The sequence below is a fragment of the Oncorhynchus nerka genome, linkage group LG22 (assembly GCF_034236695.1).
Source record: "Oncorhynchus nerka isolate Pitt River linkage group LG22, Oner_Uvic_2.0, whole genome shotgun sequence".
NCBI classification, from domain to species: domain Eukaryota; kingdom Metazoa; phylum Chordata; class Actinopteri; order Salmoniformes; family Salmonidae; genus Oncorhynchus; species Oncorhynchus nerka.
The window spans coordinates 14,308,120-14,332,699 of record NC_088417.1 but is presented as its reverse complement, the minus strand read 5'-3'; the positions used below and the strand labels follow the sequence as shown (position 1 = coordinate 14,332,699).

The window sequence follows — 24,580 nt, the reverse complement described above, 5'->3', positions numbered from 1 at the left end:
TGTGCTCTTCACAGATGAAAGCAGGTTCACATTGAGCACGAGTCTGGAGACGCCGTGGGGAACGTTCTGCTGCCTGCAACATCCTCCAGCATGACCGGTTTGGCGGTGGGTCAGTCATGATGTGGGGTGGCATTTCTTTGGGGGGCCGCACAGCCCTCCATGTGCTCGCCAGAGGTAGCCTGACTGCCATTAGATACAGAGATGAGATCCTCAGACCCCTTGTGAGACCATATGCTGGTGCGGTTGGCCCTGGGTTCCTCCTAATGCAAGACAATGCTAGACCTCATGTGGCTGGAGTGTGTCAGCAGTTCCTGCAAGAGGAAGGCATTGATGCTATGGACTGGCCCGCCCGTTCCCCAGACCTGAATCCAATTGAGCACATCTGGGACATCATGTCTCGCTCCATCCACCAACGCCACATTGCACCACAGACTGTCCAGGAGTTGGCGGATGCTTTAGTCCAGGTCTGGGAGGAGATCCCTCAGGAGACCATCCGCCACCTCATCAGGAGCATGCCCAGGCGTTGTAGGGAGGTCATACAGACACGTGGAGGCCACACACACTACTGAGCCTCATTTTGACTTGTTTTAAGGACATTACATCAAAGTTGGATCAGCCTGTAGTGTGGTTTTCCACTTTAATTTTGAGTGTGACTCCAAATCCAGACCTCCATGGGTTGATACATTTGATTTCCATTGATCATTTTTGTGTTATTTTGTTGTCAGCACATTCAACTATGTAAAGAAAAAAGTATTTAATAAGAATATTTCATTCATTCAGATCTAGGATGTGTTATTTAGTGTTCCCTTTATTTTTTTGAGCAGTGTATAATATTGACTCTTGCATCTTGCAGAATTAAGCATTTCATGCAGTAAAATGATACACCAAATGTACATTTTGACTCGGAACAGGAGTAGAGAAATCTGATTTATTTATTTTAGCATCTTGAGAAAATGAATGCACGGTTAGAGACCATCTGTAAAGGTGTTTTCTTTATCAGCGTCATAAAAGCTGACAGTAATTTCAACCACATAAAATGTGCATCCAAGCCAAACTTAAATCTTATCAAAAGCCCGATCACAGCCGGTTGTGATACAGCCTGGGATCGAACCTGGGTCTGTAGTGACGCCTCTAGCGCTGCAATGTAGTGCCTTCGACTGCTGCGTCACTCGGGAGGCCAAAATGTAAGTCATTGAATTAGGCCAGCATGCAATTACTGGTTTTCTTCACTTCACTAGTAGGGTTGGGGAGTAACTGATTACATGTAATCTGATTACCAAAAACAAAATGTTACTTTACCAGCAACAACAAATATAAAATCAGATTACAAATAGGCTACTTTTGAAAAACTAGATGATTACTTCTTGGACTTATTTAAATTCAGAAAAAAAATACATTGACACCTTTCTGTTTACTCAATGAAATTCAACATTGAAAAAAGGCGCAAATGTAAGTTTGTTCCATCTGAATGAGTGAACACAAGTCAGACCACTATGATGACACACCAAATGTGTTTGATGGATCCTTGTTGTCTTCTAATGCACCCGAAGGGGAAAGTCATTCAGAAGCAACTAAAAGAAATCAGTAATCAGATTATGTTGCTGAGTTTGGTCAATTCAAAAGTTACAGTTAATTATGAACGTTTTGGACAGGTAACCTATCCACTGTTCACTAGCATATGGAATGTCATTTGAGGTAACAGGCAAATTCCTTCATAAAAAGCTACCACATTCACATTAATACTTCTACTCTCCTGAGTCGTGACATCCCAGCTAGCACATAACGTTCAGAGAACCATATGTTTCATAAGAGCGCGGTTGTCCTATGGTTATTTTTGCACACAACCTTCCCACAATGTTCTGGGAATGGTGCAGAATAGTTGCTGAGCTTTGGAACATTCTCAGCACATTTTTTTGGGGTGACCTGACCAAATTCACATAGACATGTGAGTTATAGATCAATCATCCTACTTGAAAACAAGTCTGAAAAGTGGTAGATCCATTATGTGCGCTATTTCTATGCTTCCCATTCTTAAGTTTAGGTTTTTGGGTCTTTTATTTTTGGTTTTGTACACCAGATTTAAACAGGTCAAACAACAATATTTTGGGCTATAGAAAATATATTTGACAGCGATTTAGATGGTACAATGATTCAATGATTCTGATTAGCTTATTTTGTCACAAACTGAAATTAGGCGAACTATTATAGTTTTAACAACCAGGAAAGGGCAGAGTGATTTCTGTAAAGTGATACTAACAGAACGTTTCCTAAAAGTTCAAACATGATTACATTACATTGTTTTTAAGTCATGTTCTCAGAAACCTTTCCATGAAAAACACAAGAAACCATTAGTAATGTTCAAAGAACGTTCTACGAATGTTATTGAAAAAAGTTGTGTTTTCAGTGTCCAAACTCCCTATCTTGTAAAGTGTGTTGGCTGTGCCCATTAATTGGCCACACCTGATCTTAATGAGTGCTTGTTTCCTTTGATATATGGTGTTTGAATAGACTAAACGGAACAGCTTTCTATGAGTAAAACATTTTTTTTTTTAAACACATGGGTTGGTATCTCCATCCTGGTGGCGCAGTGGACTAATTACATGGATAGAGAACTGAAGATCATAGGTTTGAATCTCTCTGACACCGTGCCACAATAAAAAAAAAAATACATGTTTGAATGCTTAAGCAAATTCATTTCCATTTGTCCCACCTGTGCTTGGAGTTCAACATACTAAACTAGCAGTGTTAGCAAAAGTCTTATTCAAACATTCAGTGAACATTTTAAATGTATTGAAAAACCTTCAAATAACCTATGATTTCCATTCTCAGAACGGTTAATAAAAACTCACAGGAAAACTTTCACGGAACCATAGTAAAACGTTATCAGAACCTCCCTGCAACCTAAAAATGAAGGTCCTCAGAACATGCAAAAATGTTCACTTTGTTCTCAGAACATGTTTACTGTTCAGGAAACGAATCGCTTCGTTCACAGAATCAATGGGAAACAAAAAACGTTCGTTTCCACAATTTTAAGAAACCAAATGTGCCAGCTGGGGTACTAAGTCCCAGCATCAGGACCGCTCCTGCTGTCCACACCTGCTGTAACGTCAACTCCGTCTTGCTAGTTAGCGTCTTGCGTAACAACATTGACGTAACACAAAATATAAAACATGATATAAAGTAATGTGCATAACGCAATTAACTATAGACTGCCATTTAAATTGTGATTTCAGTGGGAGGCCTACTAACGCTGGCTAGTAGAGGAAGGCCTATGCTACGGTTCTAAACAAAATCTCTAGAGTCGTGGGTTTCCAGTTGAGTGACATTCAGCTGACTGGCTGATTCAACAGCAACAATTGACCAGGCAGCGGACATTGTTGTAGCAGCCGCTCGATATGAGCATGCCGTTGACATCTGGCTAGTTGTATGTGAAGCTATCGTCATTGAACTCGCCTACATAGAAACCGCACAATAGACCTCGCCACCACTGAATACGACTGAATTGCGCCCACTTACCGACGGATCTGTAGCCCAGGACGGCGATTTTTCGGGATTTCGGCTGCGGCATCTTTTAGCAGCGACACTACATCAAAATGATCAAAAACTGGAACAGATCTCAAATGCTATGTTAAAAACAAGGACCACAATTGCACCTGCAATTAGCTCGTTTAAATAAAAAACTATTTAGCGAAAAGTAGTCACGCATCTGTATACTATACCTCACTCCCAAAGAAATATTCATGAATGCCCACTGTTGGTTGGTTGCGCTTACGCAGAAAGGAGGGTCTCTGTCCTCTTCTTGAGCTGCGGTTGGATACGGTTTATTCACCGTTTTTAGAAGCACGAAATTCATTGGCTCTCAAAGATTACAACGACTGGAGAATCTACTATCAATTCCGTTATGATGGCACTCTGACAGCAATTTATGTCAATGTAGAAATGTCAAGAAAGGTAACTCGTGCATGATGTGTTATGAGTGTCACAACTAAATCTTGAGGTTTAACTGAGAACGTGTGCAGATCCTTCTGTGGGTACACATCATACTGGCCTTTTTAGAAATATATAGGGATCATATTTATTATTGACATGAATTTGCAATTCGAAACAAAGCAGTTCCAACCAGAAAGTCAGCAGCAGACGAGACGACATGGGCGCATAAATCTCACCTTGCATGGGTTCATTGACAATGGGTTTATAAAGGTTCTGGTCTCTGCTGCCATCTTGCGGTGCCTTATATACTTGCAGTACATTTAACTTCATATTATAGCAATGATTCCATTCACTGTTACAGAATACAACGTCACATTGAAACTGTAGAGCGCCACCAGCGAGGAGAGGACTGACTACTGACAATCTCCCATAATTATCCCAATGAGGCAGAGTGGGGTTAAATGAGGAAATATTTGGTGAGATCACATGCTGTTGCATGCTGGGTCTCGTAGTTTCTTGCCTCAATATATTTCTGCCAATGTACAAAGGATATGGTCTTCCGATATGGATCAAAGGATATAGATCCGATTTCTGAAAGTAGTCTATGAGCCAGGAGAAACTGTAATCCATGGATCATATTTCTGAAAGTAGTCTATGAGCCAGGATAACTATAATCCATGGATCATATTTCTGAAAATACTCTATGAGCCAGGAGAAACTGTAATCCATGGATCATATTTCTGAAAGTACTCTATGAGCCAGGAGAAACTGTAATCCATGGATCATATTTCTGAAAGTAGTCTATGAGCCAGGAGAACTGTAATCCATGGATCATATTTCTGAAAGTAGTCTATGAGCCAGGAGAACTATAATCCATGGATCATATTTCTGAAAGTAGTCTATGAGCCAGGAGAAACTGTAATCCATGGCTCATATTTCTGAAAGTAGTCTATGAGCCAGGATAACTATAATCCATGGCTCAGATTTCTTTAAACAGCCACTTCAAACTTTAGCCACTGCTAGCTAAAAATGGATGAGAATAAAATCTGCACAACACACAAAAAACACATATCAATAGATATGTATGTATTTGTAAGTTTGAGTAGTTTTTTTTCTTCCATACAAGATAAATACAAGGCTTACAATACATCTGGTCAACATTATGCAAAAAAAAAATGATTGTCACTCAATGTGCTTCACAAAAACGCTCAATGAATAAATAGTCTGTCCAACTTAAAATATTTACAATATTAACAATAATGACCGCAATTAATTAAGCTTTGGATCTGTTGACCTGACGAAAAGCTTGGTGTGGGCGTTTACAGGACAGCGTTTTTTCCTCCTGCCAGCACGCCGATACTAATAGCAACCAAAGTGATGGCAGCATAAACATTTAAGATTTCACTTTCTTTCTTAATGCCGGTTCAACTTTAGCTATACATGTCAAACCACTTCACCATATTAACAAACATTGTAAAAAATAGATATATATACACAGTGGGGCAAATAAGTATTTAGTCAGCCACCAATTGTGCAAGTCCTCCCACTTAAAAATAGGAGAGAGGCCTGTAATTTTCATCATAGGTACACTTCAACTATGACAGACAAAATGAGAAAAAAATCCAGAAAATCACATTGTATAATTTTTAATGAATTTATTTGCAAATTATGGTGGAAAATAAGTATTTGGTCACCTACAAACAAGCAAGATTTCTGGCTCTCACAGACCTGTAACTTCTTCTTTAAGAGGCTCCTCTGTCCTCCACTCGTTAGCTGTATTAATGGCACCTGTTTGAACTTGTTATCAGTATAAAAGACACCTGTCCACAACCTCAGTCACACTCCAAACTACACTATGGCCAAGACCAAAGAGCTGTCAAAGGACACCAGAAACAAAATTGTAGACCGGCACCAGGCTGGGAAGACTGAATCTGCAATAGGTAAGCAGCTTGGTTTGAAGAAATTAACTGTGGGAGCAATTATTAGGAAATGGAAGACATACAAGACCACTGATAATCTCCCTCGATCTGGGGCTCCACGCAAGATCTCACCCCGTGGGGTCAAAATGATCACAAGAACGGTGAGCAAAAATCCCAGAACCACACGGGGGGACCTAGTGAATGACCTGCAGAGAGCTGGGACCAAAGTAACAAAGCCTACCATTAGTAACACACTATGCCGCCAGGGACGGCGTAGGGTAAAAACTCAACTCGTCGTGTTTGGAGGACAAAGAATGCTGAGTTGCATCCAAAGAACACCATACCTACTGTGAAGTATGGGGGTGGAAACATCATGCTTTGGTGCTGTTTTTCTGCAAAGGGACCAGGATGACTGATCCGTGTAAAGGAAAGAATGAATGGGGCCATGTATCGTGAGATTTTGAGTGAAAACCTCATTCCATCAGCAAGGGCATTGAAGATGAAACGTGGCTGAGTCTTTCAGCATGACAATGATCCCAAACACACCGCCCGGGCAACGAAGGAGTGGCTCGTAAGAAGCATTTCAAGGTCCTGGAGTGGCCTAGCCAGTCTCCAGATCTCAACCCCATAGAAAATCTTTGGAGGGAGTTGAAAGTCCATGTTGCCCAGCAACAGCCCCAAAACATCACTGCTCTAGAGGAGATCTGCATGGAGGAATGGGCCAAAATACCAGCAACAGTGTATGAAAACGTTGTGAAGACTTACAGAAAATGTTTGATCTCTGTCATTGCCAACAAAGGGTATGAGAGAAACTTTTGTTATTGACCAAATACTTATTTTCCACCATAATTTGCAAATAAATTCATTAACAATCCTACAATGTGATTTTCTGGATATTTTTTTTTCTCATTTTGCCTGTCGTAATTGAAGTGTACCTATGATGAAAATTACAGGTCTCTCATCTTAAGTGGGAGAACTTGCACAATTGGTGGCTGACTAAATACTTTTTTTGCCCCACTGTATATCAACGGAAATGAAAAACGTGGATTAAAAACCAACACATCAACATTACGCTTATGTCGCATTTACCCACAGAAACAGAAATTACATCGATCATCAGAGGAGCATTAAAAAAGCAATAAACTGGAGTCACTGGCAAGAGGAGAGCTTTTTTTGTTGAAACAATAGAGAGGGTTGGGAGATGGTGACATATGGGCAATGGAATACATCAGTGTGAACTCCTGTTCAGGCACTGTTCTGGGTGAGGGGTGGTGAGGGTAAACACAGTGGTGCTGTCTAGTGGGGGGGTTACAGTAACACTGACTAGAGGAGAGGAGAGGGGGTTACAGTATCACTGACTAGAGGACAGGAGAGGGGGGTTACAGTAACACTGACTAGAGGACAGGAGAGGGGGGGGTTACAGTATCACTGACTAGAGGACAGGAGAGGGGGGTTACAGTAACACTGACTAGAGGAGAGGAGAGGGGGGTTACAGTAACACTGACTAGAGGAGAGGAGAGGGGGGTTACAGTAACACTGACTAGAGGAGAGGAGGGGGGGTTACAGTAACACTGACTAGAGGACAGGAGAGGGGGTTACAGTAACACTGACTAGAGGAGAGGAGAGGGGGGTTACAGTAACACTGACTAGAGGAGAGGAGAGGTTACAGTAACACTGACTAGAGGACAGGAGAGGGGGGGTTACAGTAACACTGAATAGAGGAGAGGAGAGGGGGGTTACAGTAACACTGACTAGTAGAGAGGAGAGGGGGTTACAGTAACACTGACTAGTAGAGAGGAGAGGAGAGGGGGTTACAGTAACACTGACTAGTAGAGTGGAGAGGAGAGGGGGGTTACAGTAACACTGACTAGTAGAGAGGAGAGGGGGGGGGGTTACAGTAACACTGACTAGTAGAGAGGAGAGGGGTTGGGGGGGCAGGAATGAGAGATGCAAGATGCGAGGGGGAAAGTTCATCAAGTTCAGGGTCAACGTAGCCATTTGAGAGTAGACTGAGGGAACCCTCTCTCCCCTCTTCTTAAATCCGTATCGGTGCGATGGCACGACCCTGTCCCGTAGCGGTGCGATGGCACGACCCTGTCCCGTAGCGGTGCGATGGCACGACCCTGTCCCGTAGCGGTGCGATGGCACGACCCTGTCCCGTAGCGGTGCGATGGCACGACCCTGTCCCGTAGCGGTGCGATGGCACGACCCTGTCCCGTGCCCAGCGGAACACAGCACTTCATTTCTGTCCTCCAGTAACCAACATTCACTCGGGTTTAAGAGACCGTGTCAAGGGAAGCTGTGAGGGCTGTGGTGCGGGGGCTTGAAGGGGGCTTGAAGGGGGTAGGACAGATGAGGGGAGCAGCTTTCAGCACAGCTAACCAGAATTCAAGTACTCCAGTGCCACCTCATAGCAGAACTTGTATTGATCCTGTGAAAGATGGGAAGAAGAGAACATCAGTGATAGTGACTGGACCAGACATGGCTGAATTGACTTTAATTACTGCATTATAATGGCTGTGCGATTCACAATCACAGTGATATTTTCTCCTTATTCAAAATGTCAACAGCAATTTTCAATTCAACTGACTTTGGCAGCACAACTTGTCCCATAAGAACCCATTAGCATGTTGTAACTGCAAAATTTGTAGTGATGACCAGTAAACCACTATAAGGGTTAGGGTCTGTATTCATAAATCATCTCAGAGTAAGAGTGCTGATCTAGGATCAGCCCCTCCCCTTCCATCTCATGTTATTCCTTATGATCTAAAAGGCGATAACTGATCCTAGATCAGCACTGACCAGTAAGTCGACCATGTTGGGTTTGTTGTTCCTCAGCGTTTTGACCGCGTGGAACACATCGACTGAACGCTGATGCCGGAGCATTTCGCACACGATGCTAATCGCACCGAATGTCCCGCTACGTCCTCCACCATTCCTGAGAAGGAAGAAAGAAAGAAAGAAAGAAAGAAAGAAAGAAAGAAAGAAAGAAAGAAAGAAAGAAAGAAAGAAAGAAAGAGAGAGAGAGAGAGAGAGAGAGAGAGAGAGAGAAAGAGAGAAAGAGAGAGAGGAGAGAGAGAGAGAAAAAAGAGACAGGGTTGGATCATAGACCTAGTCATAATATTTGTATAATAAGTCCATAAAAACCTGTCAGATTTGCAAAACATTTCCACCCCCAAATTAAGTATCCTTTGTCCAATTTTATAAAACATTACACCGGCTTTAAGTAATGTGTTACCTGGACAAAATGTAAGCTTAATGAATGAATAACATTATCAGTGTTGTATGGTGACAGGTTTGACATAAAGCTTGTCTAAACTTCCCAATCTCTTTCTGTGCTTGTTGTTTTGGATTTTGCCCTCTAGATGGCGCCACCATACTGCCATTCCACCACTACAAGAGGTGGCCAGGCCACCCACTGATAGTCAAGTATGTGTGGGGTGAAAGTAAGGTGGTACCAGTAAAACAGGAAGCCTATCACAATAATTAAAACAAAATGTCAAGAAAACTGTAAGCTATTACACCACTTTTTATCATTACCGCATGTCAGAGGCATGGAAAATGAGCGAATGGACTTGAAAACGGGTGCTATAGCCTACACTCCAAAATGCGATGCGGTTTGACAAGAACACTGACATTTTACCAAGGCAGAGATGAGTGGCCGACACAGAGACGCATGCGGGCAGCAGTGGATGCATACATTCTGGCCTAATGACAATCGCCAAATGTCATTACACTTTAGTGTTTTGTGTAACATGTATTTTTCCATTCACCACTGTTTTGAGGCTGGTAATATGTTGAGAGTGGATGAACGTGCCCGTCATTACACTTTAGTGTTTTGTGTAACATGTATTTTTCCATTCACCACTGTTTTGAGGCTGGTAATATGTTGAGAGTGGATGAACGTGCCCGGGTAGCCTAGTAAAGGAGCCCTTTGAAGTGATTGTTTGACAAATCAGATGAACACATGACAGGTTGTGTTTATGCAACAATAAAAGGTAATAGTTAAATGAATAATCTTTACGACTAGAACCACAGAGATCCTATTGAATTCTATATGTAATTCTATGATTAGGCCCATCAAATGTTTTAGGTCCCGTACTGGGAAGAAATTCATTCTATTTTCACCCCTGTGTGGAACATACAGCTGGCTCGCTAAGTAGTTAGTGCTCTTCCTCAGAAACTCTCCAGATGGTTAACTTTACTGTCTGAAAAGACAAAAGAGCTTTTAAGAGTTGCAAAAGGAGAGTCCCAAAGTGTCACAAGTGGAAGCAGTTTGAGTTCAGTTTCGGGGAGATTAAGGTAAGTTGAGCCATGTTTTCCATTCAGCATCACTCTGTCAAGGGAAATATAGTATTCTTTCTGACAAAGACAACTACATATATTGTATTTTTGTATTTGTGTCACTGGGAATAGTCACAATTAATTTAGACATCACAGGTTTCAAAAGGTCTCAGCACAACTTACACCCCCCGGGTATGGAGTAAGTTGAGCTGAGGGACCGGGCAAGTTAAACAACCTACAAATGTCTTTACTGAATGGTTTAACTTATTATTTCCCAAATACAATTCAACACAAACCTAATCGCTGTTCTGTTTTCGTCATTTTAAGTATCTTTTAACACAGTCTTAAATGGATATTTCAGGATTATGGCAACGAAGCCATCCATCTACTTCCCCAGAGTCAAATGAACTTGTAAATAAAATTGTATGTCTCTGCGTGCTGTTTGAAGGACGTTGCTAACTAGCGTTAGCGCCATGATTGGAAGTCTATGGTAACTGCTAGTATGCTAGTAGATACCATAGACTTCCAGTTGTTGCGCTAACGCTAGTTAGCATGGGCTCACGAAACTACGTATAACTTCCTTCATACTGGATTCAGAGACATCTGACTGCCAAAATCCTTTTTAAACCTAAAAAATTATTTGTACCAATTTAACACTTAATATAGGCCCTGCTGTTACCTCAAATCCCAGCGATAAAATCAAATCAAATTTTATTTGTCACATACACATGGTTAGCAGATATTAATGCGAGTGTCGCGAAATGCTTGTGCTTCTAGTTCCGACAATGCAGTAATAACCAACAGGTAATCTAACCTTACAATTCCAAAACTACTACCTTATACACACAAGTGTAAAGGGATAAAGAATATGTACATAAAGATATATGAATGAGTGATGGTACAGAACGGCATAGGCAAGATGCAGTAGATGGTATCGAGTACAGTATATACATATGAGATGAGTAATGTAGGGTATGTAAACATAAAGTGGTATAGTTTAAAGTGGCTAGTGATACATGTATTACATAAAGATGGCAAGATGCAGTAGATGATATAGAGTACAGTATATACATATACATATGAGATGAGTAATGTAGGGTATGTAAACATTATATTAAGTGGCATTGTTTAAAGTGGCTAGTGATACATTTTTTACATAAACTTCCATTATTAAAGTGGCTGGAGTTGAGTCAGTATGTTGGCAGCAGCCACTCAATGTTAGTGGTGGCTGTTTAACAGTCTGATGGCCTTGAGATAGAAGCTGTTTTTCAGTCTCTCGGTCCCTGCTTTGATGCACCTGTACTGACCTCGCCTTCTGGATGATAGCGGGGTGAACAGGCAGTGGCTCGGGTGGTTGTTGTCCTTGATGATCTTTATGGCCTTCCTGTGACATCGGGTGGTGTAGGTGTCCTGGAGGGCAGGTAGTTTGCCCCTGGTGATGCGTTGTGCAGACGTCACTACCCTCTGGAGAGCCTTACGGTTGTGAGCGGAGCAGTTGCCGTACCAGGCGGTGATACAGCCTGACAGCATGCTCTCGATTGTGCATCTGTAGAAGTTTGTGAGTGCTTTTGGTGACAAGACAAATTTCTTCAGCCTCCTGAGGTTGAAGAGGCGCTGCTGCGCCTTCTTCACAACGCTGTCTGTGTGGGTGGACCAATTCAGTTTGTCTGTGATGTGTAAGCCGAGGAACTTAAAACTTACTACCCTCTCCACTACTGTCCCGTCGATGTGGATAGGGGGGTGCTCCTTCTGCTGTTTCCTGAAGTCCACAATCATCTCCTTTGTTTTGTTGACGTTTAGTGTGAGGTTATTTTCCTGACACCACACTCCGAGGGCCCTCACCTCCTCCCTGTAGGCCGTCTCATCGTTGTTGGTAATCAAGCCTACCACTGTAGTGTCGTCCGCAAACTTGATGATTGAGTTGGAGGCGTGCATGGCCACGCAGTCGTGGGTGAACAGAGAGTACAGGAGAGGGCTCAGAATGCACCTTTGTGGGGCCCCAGTGTTGAGGATCAGCGGGGTGGAGATGTTGTTACCTACACTCACCACCTGGGGGCGGCCCGTTCAGGAAGTCCACTACCCAGTTGCACAGGGCGGGGTCGAGCTTGATGACGAGTTTGGAGGGTACTATGGTGTTAAATGCTGAGCTGTAGTCGATGAACAGCATTCTCACATAGGTATTCCTCTTGTCCAGATGGGTTAGGGCAGTGTGCAGTGTGGTTGCGTCGTCTGTGGACCTATTGGGGCGGTAAGCAAATTGGTGGTTCTAGGGTGTCAGGTAGGGTGGAGGTGATATGGTCCTTGCCTAGTCTCTCAAAGCACTTCATGATGACGGAAGTGAGTGCTACCGGTGGTAGTCGTTTAGCTCAGTTACCTTAGCTTTCTTGGAAACAGGAACAATGGTGGCCCTCGAAGGATATGGGAACAGCAGACTGGGATAAGGATTGCTTGAATATGTCTGTAAACACACCAGCCAGCTGGTCTGCGCATGCTCTGAGGATGCGGCTGGGGATGCCATCTGGGCCTGCAGCCTTGCGAGGGTTATCACGTTTAAATGTTTTACTCACGTCGGCTGCAGTGAAGGAGAGTCCGCAGGTTTTGGTAGCGGGCCGTGTCAGTGGCACTGTATTGTCCTCAAAGCGAGCAAAGAAGTTATTTGGTCTGTCTGGGAGCAAGACATCCTGGTCCGCGACGGGGCTGGTTTTCTTTTTGTAATCCGTGATTGACTGTAGACCCTGCCACATACCTCTTGTGTCTGAGCCGTTGAATTGCGACTCTACTTTGTCTCTATACTGACGCTTAGCTTGTTTGATTGCCTTGCGGAGGGAATAGCTACACTGTTTGTATTCGGTCATGTTTCCGGTCACCTTGCCCTGGTTGAAAGCAGTGGTTCGCGCTTTCAGTTTCGCGCGAATGCTTCCATCAATCCGAGGTTTCTGGTTTGGGAATGTTTTAATCGTTGCTGTGGGTATAACATCGCCGATGCACTTTCTAATGAACTTGCTCACGGAATCAGCGTATTCTTCAATGTTGTTGTTGGATGCAATGTGGAACATATCCCAATCCACGTGATCGAAGCAGTCTTGAAGCATGGAATCAGATTGGTCGGACCAGCGTTGAACAGAGCTGAGCGCGGGAGCTTCTTGTTTTAGTCGGTCTGTAGGCTGGAAGCAACAAAATGGAGTCGTGGTCAGCTTTTCCGAAAGGAGGGCGGGGGAGGGCCTTATATGCGTCGCGGAAGTTAGAATAACAACGATCCAGGGTTTTACCAATCAGATGTCTTTGCCTTGCATTACAGCTGGGAAGAAAATGTTTCAATTTGCTCAACTTGCCATTGGCTCAACTTAACCCAAGGCAAATCGTTTGACTATATTAGCCCACACATCTACAAGGATGCACATTCATGCTCGGTTTAGGACCTCATATTGAAGCTTATAGAGACCCCAACTGACATACTGAACAATCTTTAAATTATCTACTTTGGTTTAGATACAAGCATCATGAAACCTCTAACACAAACTAATTTGACCTGGTGAAAATCTGTTTTTAGGATCTAACTTGCTTTCCATTTTTTCTTCCTTCACAGACTCCATGAAATGATGACCTCTACCTAAATATTTGGTCAAATGATTCATTTTGTGTTCGGTTTCCTAGAAACAAGGGTGGCTCAGCGTACTGCCTTGGCTCAACTTGGGTGGCTAAACTTACTCCACTCTCCCTTACGAATAAAACCTGTTTACTTCTCCTCTCTCAACTCAGGGGTTAACCTCTGTCAACCTCCACATTCCTCTGGCCTTACGCATTTTTCCGGGGAATGTTTGGACCCTATTTCCGATATAGTACACTACACGAGGGTAATAGAGCGTCAGATCAGGCAGTTAGACAGTGGTCTCTTTCTGACCTTTGTTGAACATGTGTGTTGTGTGGGCTGTTTGTCTCTGGTTAGTGTGTGTCTGCATCTTGTGTGTGTATGTGTGTCTGCGCCTGTGTGTGACTATATGTATGTGTGCGGACTCTCTGGTCGGGTGATAGGAATCTCTCCAGAGACTAACAAGAGTCACGTATGTGGGTGTTTTGTTTTTTTCTCCTGGACTCTCTGGCTTACAGAACGGACTGGTAAACCTGTTAAAGAGCACCAATCACAGACTACATCAACAACCACCCTGTCGTCCTCCTTCCCTCTACTTTCCAATCTCATTATCTCTCCCCCCTCCTCCCCCCCCCCATTTCTCTGAGTAAAGTGGGGTTGCTGAAGATAAGGAAGGGCAGATTGAGCTGAGGCAGAGGCCCACCCAGAGGCCTCTCCCACCGGGGCATTAAAAGCTAAATCTGGGCAGCATCGGGAACCACAAGCTCATCTGATGTGATTCCGTCTTGTAATTCAGATCAGCCTCTCCTCTGTATTTCTTCTACTTCATAAGTGGAACCTGGAATGGATTGCACATTTACATTCACACCGTGATATCACACTGATTTGTCTGGTTAAAAAAGTTGGCTTGGGCCAGACTAAATGGGTCAAATAGAAATAGATTGAGATTTTTGATCATTTTGAATTAAATACAGTTGAAGTCGGAAGTTTATATACACCTTAGCCAAATATATTGAAACTCAGAATTTCACAATTCCTGACATCTAATCCTAGTAAAAAAGTCCTGTCTTAGGTCAGTTAGGATCACAACTTTATTTTAAGAATGTGAAATGTCAATAAATGATTTATTTCAGCTTTTATTTCTTTCACCACATTCCCAGTGGGTCAGAAGTTTACATACGTTAAATTAGTATTTGATAGCATTGCCTTTAAATTGTTTAATTTGGGTCAAACGTTTCAGGTAGCTTTCCACAAGCTTCCCACAGTAAGTTGGGTGAATTTTGGCCCATTCCTCCTGACAGAGCTGGTGTAACTGAGTCAGGTTTGTAGGCCTCCTTGCTCGCACATGCTTTTTCAGTTCTGCCCACAAACTTTCAATAGGATTGGGGTCAGGGCTTTGTGATGGCCACTCCAATACCTTGACTTTGTTGTCCCTAAGCCATTTTGCCACAACTTTGGAAGTAAGCTTGGAGTCATTTTCATGATGTCATCTATTTTGTGAACTTCACCAGTGCCTCCTGCAGCAAAGCACCCCCACAACATGATGCTGCCACCCCCGTGCTTCACGGTTGGGATAGTGTTCTTTGGCAAGCCTCTCCCTTTTTCCTCCAAACATAACGATGGTCATTATGTCCAAGCAGTACCATTTTTGTTTCATCAGATCAGAGGACATTTCTCCAAAAAGTACGATCTTTGTCCCCATGTGCAGATGCAAACCGTAGACTGGCTTTTTTAAAGGAGGTTTTGGAGCAGTGGCTTCTTCCTTGCTGAGTGGCCTTTCAGGTTATGTCGATATAGGACTCGTTTTACTGTGGACATAGATAATTTTGTACCGGTTTCCTCCAGCATCTTCATAAGGTCCTTTGCTGTTGTTCTGGGATTGATATGCACTTTTTGTACCAAAATACATTCATCTCTAGGAGACAGAACGAGTCTCCTTCCTGAGCGGTATGACAGCTGCGTGTCCCATGGTGTTTATACTTGCGTACTATTGTTTGAACAGATGAACGTGGTACCTTCAGGTGTTTGGAAATTGCTCCGAAGGATGAACCAGACTTGTGGAGGTCTAAAATGTGTTTTCTGAGGTCTTGGCTGATTTCTTTTGATTTTCCCACAATGTCAAGCAAAGAGGTACTGAGGTTGAAGGTAGGCCTTGAAATACATCCACAGGTACACCTCCAATTGACTGAAATTATGTCAATTAGCCTATCAGAATCTTCTAAAGCCATGACATAATTTTCTGTTTAACTGTTTAAAGGCAAAGTCAACTAGTGTATGTAAACTTCTGACCCACGAATTGTGATACAGAGAATTCTAAGTGAAATAATCTGCCCTTAAACAATTGTTGGAAAAATTACTTGTGTCATGCACAAAGTAGATGTCCTAACAGACTTGCCAAAACTATAGTTTGTTAACAAGAAATTTGTGGAGTGGTTGAAAAATGAGTTTTAATGACTCCAACCTAAGTGTATGTAAACTTCTGACTTCAACTGTGTGTGTATATATGTATGTATATATATATGCTACCGATATATATGCTACACATACATACATACACACACACACACACACACACACACACACACACACACATACATACATACATACATACATACATACATACATACATACATACATACATACATACATACATACATACATACATACATACATACATACACATACATACATACATACATACATATACATATATATATACATATATACACTGCTCAAAAAAATAAAGGGAACACTTAAACAACACAATCTAACTCCAAGTCAATCACACTTCTGTGAAATCAAACTGTCCACTTAGGAAGCAACACTGATTGACAATACATTTCACATGCTGTTGTGCAAATGGAATAGACAACAGGTGGAAATTATAGGCAAGACACATAAAGGAGTGGTTCTGCAGGTGATAACCACAGACCACTTCTCAGTTCCTATGCTTCCTGGCTGATGTTTTGGTCACTTTTGAATGCTGGCGGTGCTTTCACTCTAGTGGTAGCATGAGACGGAGTCTACAACCCACACAAGTGGCTCAGGTAGTGCAGCTCATCCAGGATGGCACATCAATGCGAGCTGTGGCAAGAAGGTTTGCTGTGCCTGTCAGCGTAGTGTCCAGAGCATGGAGGCGCTACCAGGAGACAGGCCAGTACATCAGGAGACGTGGAGGAGGCCGTAGGAGGGCAACAACCCAGCAGCAGGACTGCTACCTCCGCCTTTGTGCAAGGAGGAGCAGGAGGAGCACTACCAGAGCCCTGCAAAATGACCTCCAGCAGGCCAAAAATGTGCATGTGTCTGCTCAAACGGTCAGAAACAGACTCCATGAGGGTGGTATGAGGGCCCGACGTCCACAGGTGGGGGTAGTGCTTACAGCCCAACACCATGCAGGACGTTTGGCATTTGCCAGAGAATTCGCCACTGGCGCCCTTGTGCTCTTCACAGATGAAAGCAGGTTCACACTGAGCACATGTGACAGACGTGACAGTCTGGAGACGCCGTGGAGAACGTTCTGCTGCCTGCAACATCCTCCAGCATGACCGGTTTGGCGGTGGGTCAGTCATGGTGTGGGGTGGCATTTCTTTGGGGGGCCGCACAGCCCCCCATGTGCTCGCCAGAGGTAGCCTGACTGCCATTAGGTACCGAGATGAGATCCTCAGACCCCTTGTGAAACCATATGCTGGTGCGGTTGGCCCTGGGTTCCTCCTAATGCATGACAATGCTAGACCTCATGTGGCTGGAGTGTGTCAGCAGTTCCTGCAAGAGGAAGGCATTGATGATATGGACTGGCCCGCCCGTTCCCCAGACCTGAATCCAATTGAGCACATCTGGGACATCATGTCTCGCTCCATCCACCAACGCCACATTGCACCACAGACTGTCCAGGAGTTGGCGGATGCTTTAGTTCAGGTCTGGGAGGAGATCCCTCAGGAGACCATCCGCCACCTCATCAGGAGCATGCCCAGGCGTTGTAGGGAGGTCATACAGGCACGTGGAGGCCACACACACTACTGAGCCTCATTTTGACTTGTTTTAAGGACATTACATCAAAGTTGGATCAGCCTGTAGTGTGGTTTTCCACTTTAATTTTGAGTGTGACTCCAAATCCAGACCTCCATGGGTTGATAAATTTGATTTCCATTGATAATTGTTGTGTGATTTTGTTGTCAGCACATTCAACTATGTAAAGAAAAAAGTATTAAATAAGAATATTTAATTCATTCAGATCTAGGATGTGTTATTTTAGTGTTCCCTTTATGTTTTTGAGCAGTGTATATATACATATACATACATACATACACATATATATACATACACACACATACATATATATATATATATATGTTTGACATTTCAGCAGAAATACTAATATGAGCTTTTTGATAAGTGGTTTACACCCCACAATACATCCCTTATTATCGGCATACCAGTTATTGGCCACCTTACTATTTTGTTCAATTACCAGATATATTCCTCCTAATTTTGTTCAAAAAAGAGACACCAACCTTGTATCTGAAGTGATACTAGATAGTTCACTAGCTGGCCTTCCGGTAAAAAGATTATTACTTGCCTGAAATCCATTAGCAATTTTTCAGAGGTAAAAAGTTGGATATTAAATGATGTGTGGTCTGTCGTTCTGTCAAATTTTACACTATACAGCGTGTCCCCACAACATGTGTATAAATGTTTTAGTTTTTTTAAACTCTCAAAATCTAACTTAACTTACATAGGGTGTCTTTAGTCGCAAAATGTACCGTTATTTTCCAGTCCATTTAAATCTTGAGCTCTTGAGGCGATTTAATCCTCTAACCACTAGAGACGTCCGAAGTTAGGGGGTGTCTGATGTTGGGGGAAAATGTGCTATATTTCAGCCCTATTCCTGAGCCTTACAGCAAAACAAGAAGCAGGGTTGCTGTCTTGTTGTTGTTTTTTATTAGGAAGTGGGCCTTTAAATTGCGTTCTGTTCATTATGGTTCATTATGATGGCAGACAATGTTTGTGTGAGCACTGAGTGTTGTCTTCAGTATGTCAGCCTTACAGATGGCTGTCAGAAGGCAGGATGAAGAGACGCAGGGCTACAATCCCGATGGCTAGAGTGTAATTGATCACCATTAGAGGATGACCGTGACATTTCACACTGTCCCACCGGAGTGGTCCAGTGTTACTGTGACTCCGGTGGCATTTTGGGCGGCCATGTTGGACCAAAATGACCCATCTGATTGTTATATCAAATACCAAAGATTCCCTTCTCTTTCTACCGATTCAGGAAGTACAGAGCTAGGTTTAAGGTCTACTGTCCACTAGGTGTAGGCTGTGTCATGACCGGTAGGTACTTACAGACAGGGCTGCAAAGCTACCAGTCATTTACAAAAGTTACTGGAATCTTCAGTAATTTTGGTAATTAACAGAAAATCTATGGCATTTTATTGTAACTTACATGAATAACTTTTTTTATTTGTATTATTTATAGTAATCATTTTTTATGTGACTAAATAGCCTAATTAATGGAAAAAAGCATCTAATCAACAACAGCATTGTTTTCAAATAACTCTGCAACTCTTCCAACTACAACCAGTTCAAAGGCAAAACATTGACAACTAGATATCGACATAGTGAAATAAATACAAGTGTGTAAACAATTTAAAAATATATATTTCAGGCTGACATCCTCATATTAAACACCAATGGTTTTCACTAAGTTAATGGTTTATATTCAGGATAATGTTTCACAGCTTTGTCATTCTATTTTAAAAATCATTTTATTGAATGAATTCATATAATTTGACATGTTATAAAGGCAACAGAGGGCCAGAGATGATTAGAACACTTCCAGTAATACCCCCTCCCTTTGCAACCGTACTTACAGACAGTGCACCACGGTACGTCCCTCTCCCCCGTCATACTCCTCCTGCCACTTGTCCACCTGGCGGATGAGCTTGAGGAAGGAGCGCTTGGAGACGGGGGTATCCCGGTACATGGGCCAGCCCAGGAACTGGAACTGCTGCACCATGCGGGACCCGTCCTGCGGCTGGACAGAGAGACATGATGTTAGAATGACTGTGTGTGTGTGCGAGTGGGAGGGAATGTGTGTGTGTGTGTGTGTGTGTGGGAGGGTGTGTGTGTGTGTGTGTGTGTGTGTGTGTGTGTGTGTGTGTTCTGTCTCGTACCCGTGCAGCATTGTAGACACGGAATATCCTGCTGATGATGTCCTCCTCCAGGTCAGCTGACACAAACTCCACCTGGATGGGCCCGTGGCGGTGCACGCCGTTCTCCGGCCAGTACTGGGGACACAGCTGCACACAAACACACACTTATTGCATACACATTTAAAATGAGACATTTGAATAAACTGAGAAGTGGCTGACAATCGACACCTTCGCTTTGAGCAATGACAACCGAGCCGTTCTATCTGAGAGACGAAGTCGCATTGTTTGAGGATTGAGGAACAACTATTTTGAGGTGAGAAGTGAGAATTGCTAAGGCTAACAGGTGAGCATGTCACTGACTACTAGGGACTTCCTAAAATGGATTCCGTATTAAGAGCAAAACACTTTCTATTGAGCCTAATCCACAATGACACACACTAGGGCATTCCACCATAGCAGTGTACCCTGTTTGTCTGGCTACAGTCAGAAATGGGTACGAGAGGCTACTGTAGCCAGCCAAGGGGGCGGTGTTGCAAGGAAAAGCTGCTACACACCATTCTTTGATCCCTGCTACATTTTGACAGACAGGGCCCCAGGCCTGAACGCCCAGAGTCAGTTTGAGGCAGACGCCTTCCCCTCCTCTTTACGGGTTTATCTAACCATACACTGGTCGGTTCTCCTTTCTATGCGAATAGGGCCCCTGGACTTTTGGTAGTCGATCAAAACCATTATCATTTAATAAAGTGCATGAGGACAAACATATGTTTTTATAGACCTCCAAATGTGGAAGGTCTGTGTTTGATGGTATAGTAAATGTTGGCATGGTTGACTGGCCTCTCTTACCTGTGCTGGGTCTACGTCGTTGAGCATCACTATGGAGGTGCAGTGGTAGTCCAGCGCCAGCCTCCAGAAGTCTTTGACCGTGTTGGGCAAGGGGTGCTGGGTAACGATGAAAGCTGACGGCTGCTTGTAGCTCTGTGGAGGAAGAGGAGGAGAAAGTCCGTCTACTTTGTCTACTAGAATAGTAGTATTCTAAATAAACGTTCCAGAGATAATGGACACGTCGTCAGACTCTCGGGGTCATAATGAGGTCAGATCTCCAGTTCACGATACTATGTCTGTTCCTTAAGGAGACATGAACAGGAAACGTAGTTCATTAGTTCCAGATATTTATGTGCATTATAAATTAATTCCACTATCAACACTGCTACCACATAGCAAATCCATATCTGCTGCTATGGTGACTAATGAGTATAATTGATGACACTTTATTTCCATTAAACCAATCCAAACAGTCATATTGCTGTGTTCGACAAAAAAACCCACATTGCAATTGTTTTGGTTAGGTTATTTCCATGACGATGGGACGAATCAATCCAAAGCCATCTGTTTTTAATCATTTTCAATAAGGACATAATTGTTGGTGGAAGCACAGAGAAAAAGCAATAGACATTCATCAACATGATATGCTGACAGTCCCCTTACTGTTTAGGTTTGGCTGGAAAATGGCTGGCTAAGGAACGTTGGGTGATTATTATAGAGATGGATGGGCAATTTACCCACCAGCTATTTAACCACAGGATGCCCCAAGACTGCTGAGTCACCAAATCTGATATCCCTCTGTTTCACCCTCTGGCCCTCTCTCCGTTCCTCCCTCTGGCCCTCTCTCTCTCTCCGTTCCTCCCTCTGGCCCTCTCGCTCTCTCCGTTCCTCCCTCTGGCCCTCTCTCTCTCTCCGTTCCTCCCTCTGGCCCTCTCGCTCTCTCCGTTCCTCCCTCTGGCCCTCTCTCTCTCTCCGTTCCTCCCTCTGGCCCTCTCGCTCTCTCCGTTCCTCCCTCTGGCCCTCTCGCTCTCTCCGTTCCTCCCTCTGGCCCTCTCGCTCTCTCCGTTCCTCCCTCTGGCCCTCTCGCTCTCTCCGTTCCTCCCTCTGGCTCTCTCCGTTCCTCTCTCTGGCTCTCTCCGTTCCTCCCTCTGGCCCTCTCCGTTCCTCCCTCTGGCCTCTCTCCGTTCCTCCCTCTGGCCCTCTCCGTTCCTCCCTCTGGCCCTCTCCGTTCCTCCCTCTGGCCCTCTCCGTTCCTCCCTCTGGCCCTCTCCGTTCCTCCCTCTGGCCCTCTCCGTTCCTCCCTCTGGCACTCTCCGTTCCTCCCTCTGGCACTCTCCGTTCCTCCCTCTGGCACTCTCCGCTCCTCCCTCTGGCCCTCTCCGCTCCTCCCTCTGGCCCTCTCCGCTCCTCCCTCTGGCCCTCTCCGTTCCTCCCTCTGGCCCTCTCCGTTCCTCCCTCTGGCCTCTCTCCGTTCCTCCCTCTGGCCTCTCTCCGTTCCCTCTCTCTCTCTCTCCTCTCTCTCTCTCTCTCTCTCTCTCTCTCTCTCCCTCTGGCCCTCTCTCTCTCTCTGTTCCTCCCTCTGGCCCTCTCTCTCTGTTCCTCCCTCTGGCCCTCTCTCTCTCCGTTCCTCCCTCTGGCCCCCTCTCTCTCTCTGTTCCTCCCTCTGGCCCTCTCTCTCTCCGTTCCTCCCTCTGGCCCCCTCTCTCTCCGTTCCTCCCTCTGGCCCCCCTCTCTCTCCGCTCCTCCCTCTGGCCCCCCGTTCCTCTCTGGCCTCTCTCCGTTCCTCCCTCTGGCCTCTCTCCCCTCTATATATATATATATATATATATATATATATATATATATATATATATATATATATATATATATATATATATATATATATATATATATATATATATATATATATATATATATATATATATATATATATATATATATATATATATATATATATCTCTCTCTCTCTCTCCGTTCCTCCCTCTGGCCCCCTCTCTCCGTTCTCCTCTCTCTCTCTTCCTCCTCTCTCCTCTTCCTCCCCTCTGGCCCCTCTCTCTCCGTTCCTCCTCTGGCCCTTCGCTCCCTCTGGCCCTCTCTCTCTCTCCGTTCCTCCCTCTGGCCCCCTCTCTCTCTCCGTTCCTCCCTCTGGCCCCCTCTCCGTTCTCTCTGGCCCCCTCTCTCTCCGTTCCTCCCTTTGGCCCCCTCTCTCTCGTTCCGCCCCCCTGTCTCTCCGCCCCCTGTCTCTCTCTCTCTCTGTTCCTCCCTCTGGCCCCCTGTCTCTCTCTCCGTTCCTCCCTCTGGCCTCTCTCCGTTCCTCCCTCTCTCTCCGTTCCTCCTCTGGCCCCCTGTCTCTCTCTCTCCGTTCCTCCCTCTGGCCCCCTGTCTCTCTCTCCGTTCCTCCCTCTGGCCTCTCTCCGTTCTCTCTGGCCTCTCTCCGTTCCTCTCTCTCTCTCTCTCTCTCTCTCTCTCTCCTCTCCTCTGGCCTCTCTCTCTCTCCTCTCTCTCCTCTCTCTCTCCTCTCTCTCTCTGTCTCCTCCCTCTCTCTCCCTCTGTCTGTCTGTTCCTCCCTCTGGCCCCTCTCTCTCTCTCTGTTCCTCCCTCTGGCCCCCTCTCTGTTCCCCCTCTGGCCCTCTGTTCCTCCCTCCCTGGCCCCCTCTCTCTCTCCGTTCCTCCCTCTGGCCCCCTCTCTCTCCGTTCCTCCCTCTGGCCCCCTCTCTCTCCGTTCCTCCCTCTGGCCCCCTCTCTCTCTCCGTTCCTCCCTTTGGCCCCCTCTCTCTCTCTCCGTTCCTCCCTCTGGCCCCCTCTCTCTCTCTCTCTCTCTCCGTTCCTCCCTCTGGCCCTCTCCGTTCCTCCCTCTGGCCCTCTCCGTTCCTCCTCTGGCCCTCTCTCCGTTCCTCCCTCTGGCCCCCCTGTCTCTCTCTCTCTCTCTCTCCGTTCCTCCCTCTGGCCCCCCTGTCTCTCTCTCCGTTCCTCCCTCTGGCCTCTCTCCGTTCCTCCCTCTGGCCTCTCTCCGTTCCTCTCTCTCTCTCTCTCTCTGGCCCTCTCTCTCTCTCTGGCCCTCTCTCTCTCTCTGGCCCTCTCTCTCTCTCTGGCCCTCTCTCTCTCTCTGGCCCTCTCTCTCTCTCTGGCCCTCTCTCTCTCTCTGGCCCTCTCCTCTCTCTCTGGCCCTCTCTCTCTCTCTGGTCTCTCTCTCTGGCCCTCCTCTCTCTGGCCCCTCTCTCTCTCTCTGTTCCTCCCTCTGGCCCTCCTCTCTCTCCGTTCCTCCCTCTGGCCCCCTCTCTCTCCGTTCCTCCTTTGGCCCCCTCTCTCTCCGTTCCTCCCTTTGGCCCCCTCTCTCTCCGTTCCTCCCTCTGGCCCCCTCTCTCTCTCCGTTCCTCCCTCTGGCCCCCTCTCTCTCTCCGTTCCTCCCTCTGGCCCCCTCTCTCTCTCTCTGTTCCTCCCTCTGGCCCTCTCTCTCACACTGTGTCCATGTGTGTGTCTCTCTCACTGTGTGTCACTCACTCACTCACTCACTCACTCACTCACTCACTCACTCACTCACTCACTCACTGTGTGCGTGTGTCTCACTCACTCACTCTGTGTGCGTGTGTCTCACTCACTCACTCACTCACTCTGTGTGCGTGTGTCTCACTCACTCACTCACTCTGTGTGCGTGTGTCTCACTCACTCACTCACTCACTCTGTGTGCGTGTGTCTCACTCACTCACTCACTGTGTGCGTCTCTCACTCTGTGTGCGCGTGTGTCTCTCTCTCACTGTGCGTGACTCACTCACTCACTGTGCGTGTGTGTCTCTCTCTCACTCACTGTGCGTGACTCACTCACTCACTGTGCGTGTCTCACTCACTCACTGTGCGTGTCTCACTCACTCACTCACTGTGCGTGT

At 45.1% G+C, this 24,580-nt stretch overlaps 2 protein-coding genes across 12 annotated transcripts in view; both read right to left on the bottom strand.

Moving 5' to 3' along the window:
• Nucleotides 1-3,755, bottom strand: part of LOC115104878 (GTP-binding protein Rheb) — a 36,938-nt gene extending 33,183 nt beyond the window's left edge. The window contains exon 1 of one of the 2 annotated variants that reach the window (XM_029626250.2): nt 3,517-3,755. In XM_029626250.2, the coding sequence (XP_029482110.1) occupies nt 3,517-3,568 (52 nt within the window). In that variant the 5' untranslated portion in view covers nt 3,569-3,755. The remainder of the gene's footprint in view (nt 1-3,516) is intronic. The other variant, XM_029626249.2, reaches the window with a different exon arrangement.
• A 3,690-nt stretch (nt 3,756-7,445) lies between these two features.
• The window catches only part of LOC115123979 (receptor-type tyrosine-protein phosphatase mu-like), a 399,895-nt gene continuing 382,760 nt past the window's right edge, over nt 7,446-24,580 (bottom strand). For all 10 annotated transcript variants that reach the window (XM_065006960.1, XM_065006962.1, XM_065006965.1 and 7 more), the window contains 5 exons: nt 20,718-20,849; nt 19,896-20,021; nt 19,593-19,756; nt 8,652-8,787; nt 7,446-8,280 (listed from right to left, as the gene is read on the bottom strand). In XM_065006960.1, the coding sequence (XP_064863032.1) occupies nt 8,227-8,280; nt 8,652-8,787; nt 19,593-19,756; nt 19,896-20,021; nt 20,718-20,849 (612 nt within the window). In that variant the 3' untranslated portion in view covers nt 7,446-8,226. The remainder of the gene's footprint in view (nt 8,281-8,651; nt 8,788-19,592; nt 19,757-19,895; nt 20,022-20,717; nt 20,850-24,580) is intronic.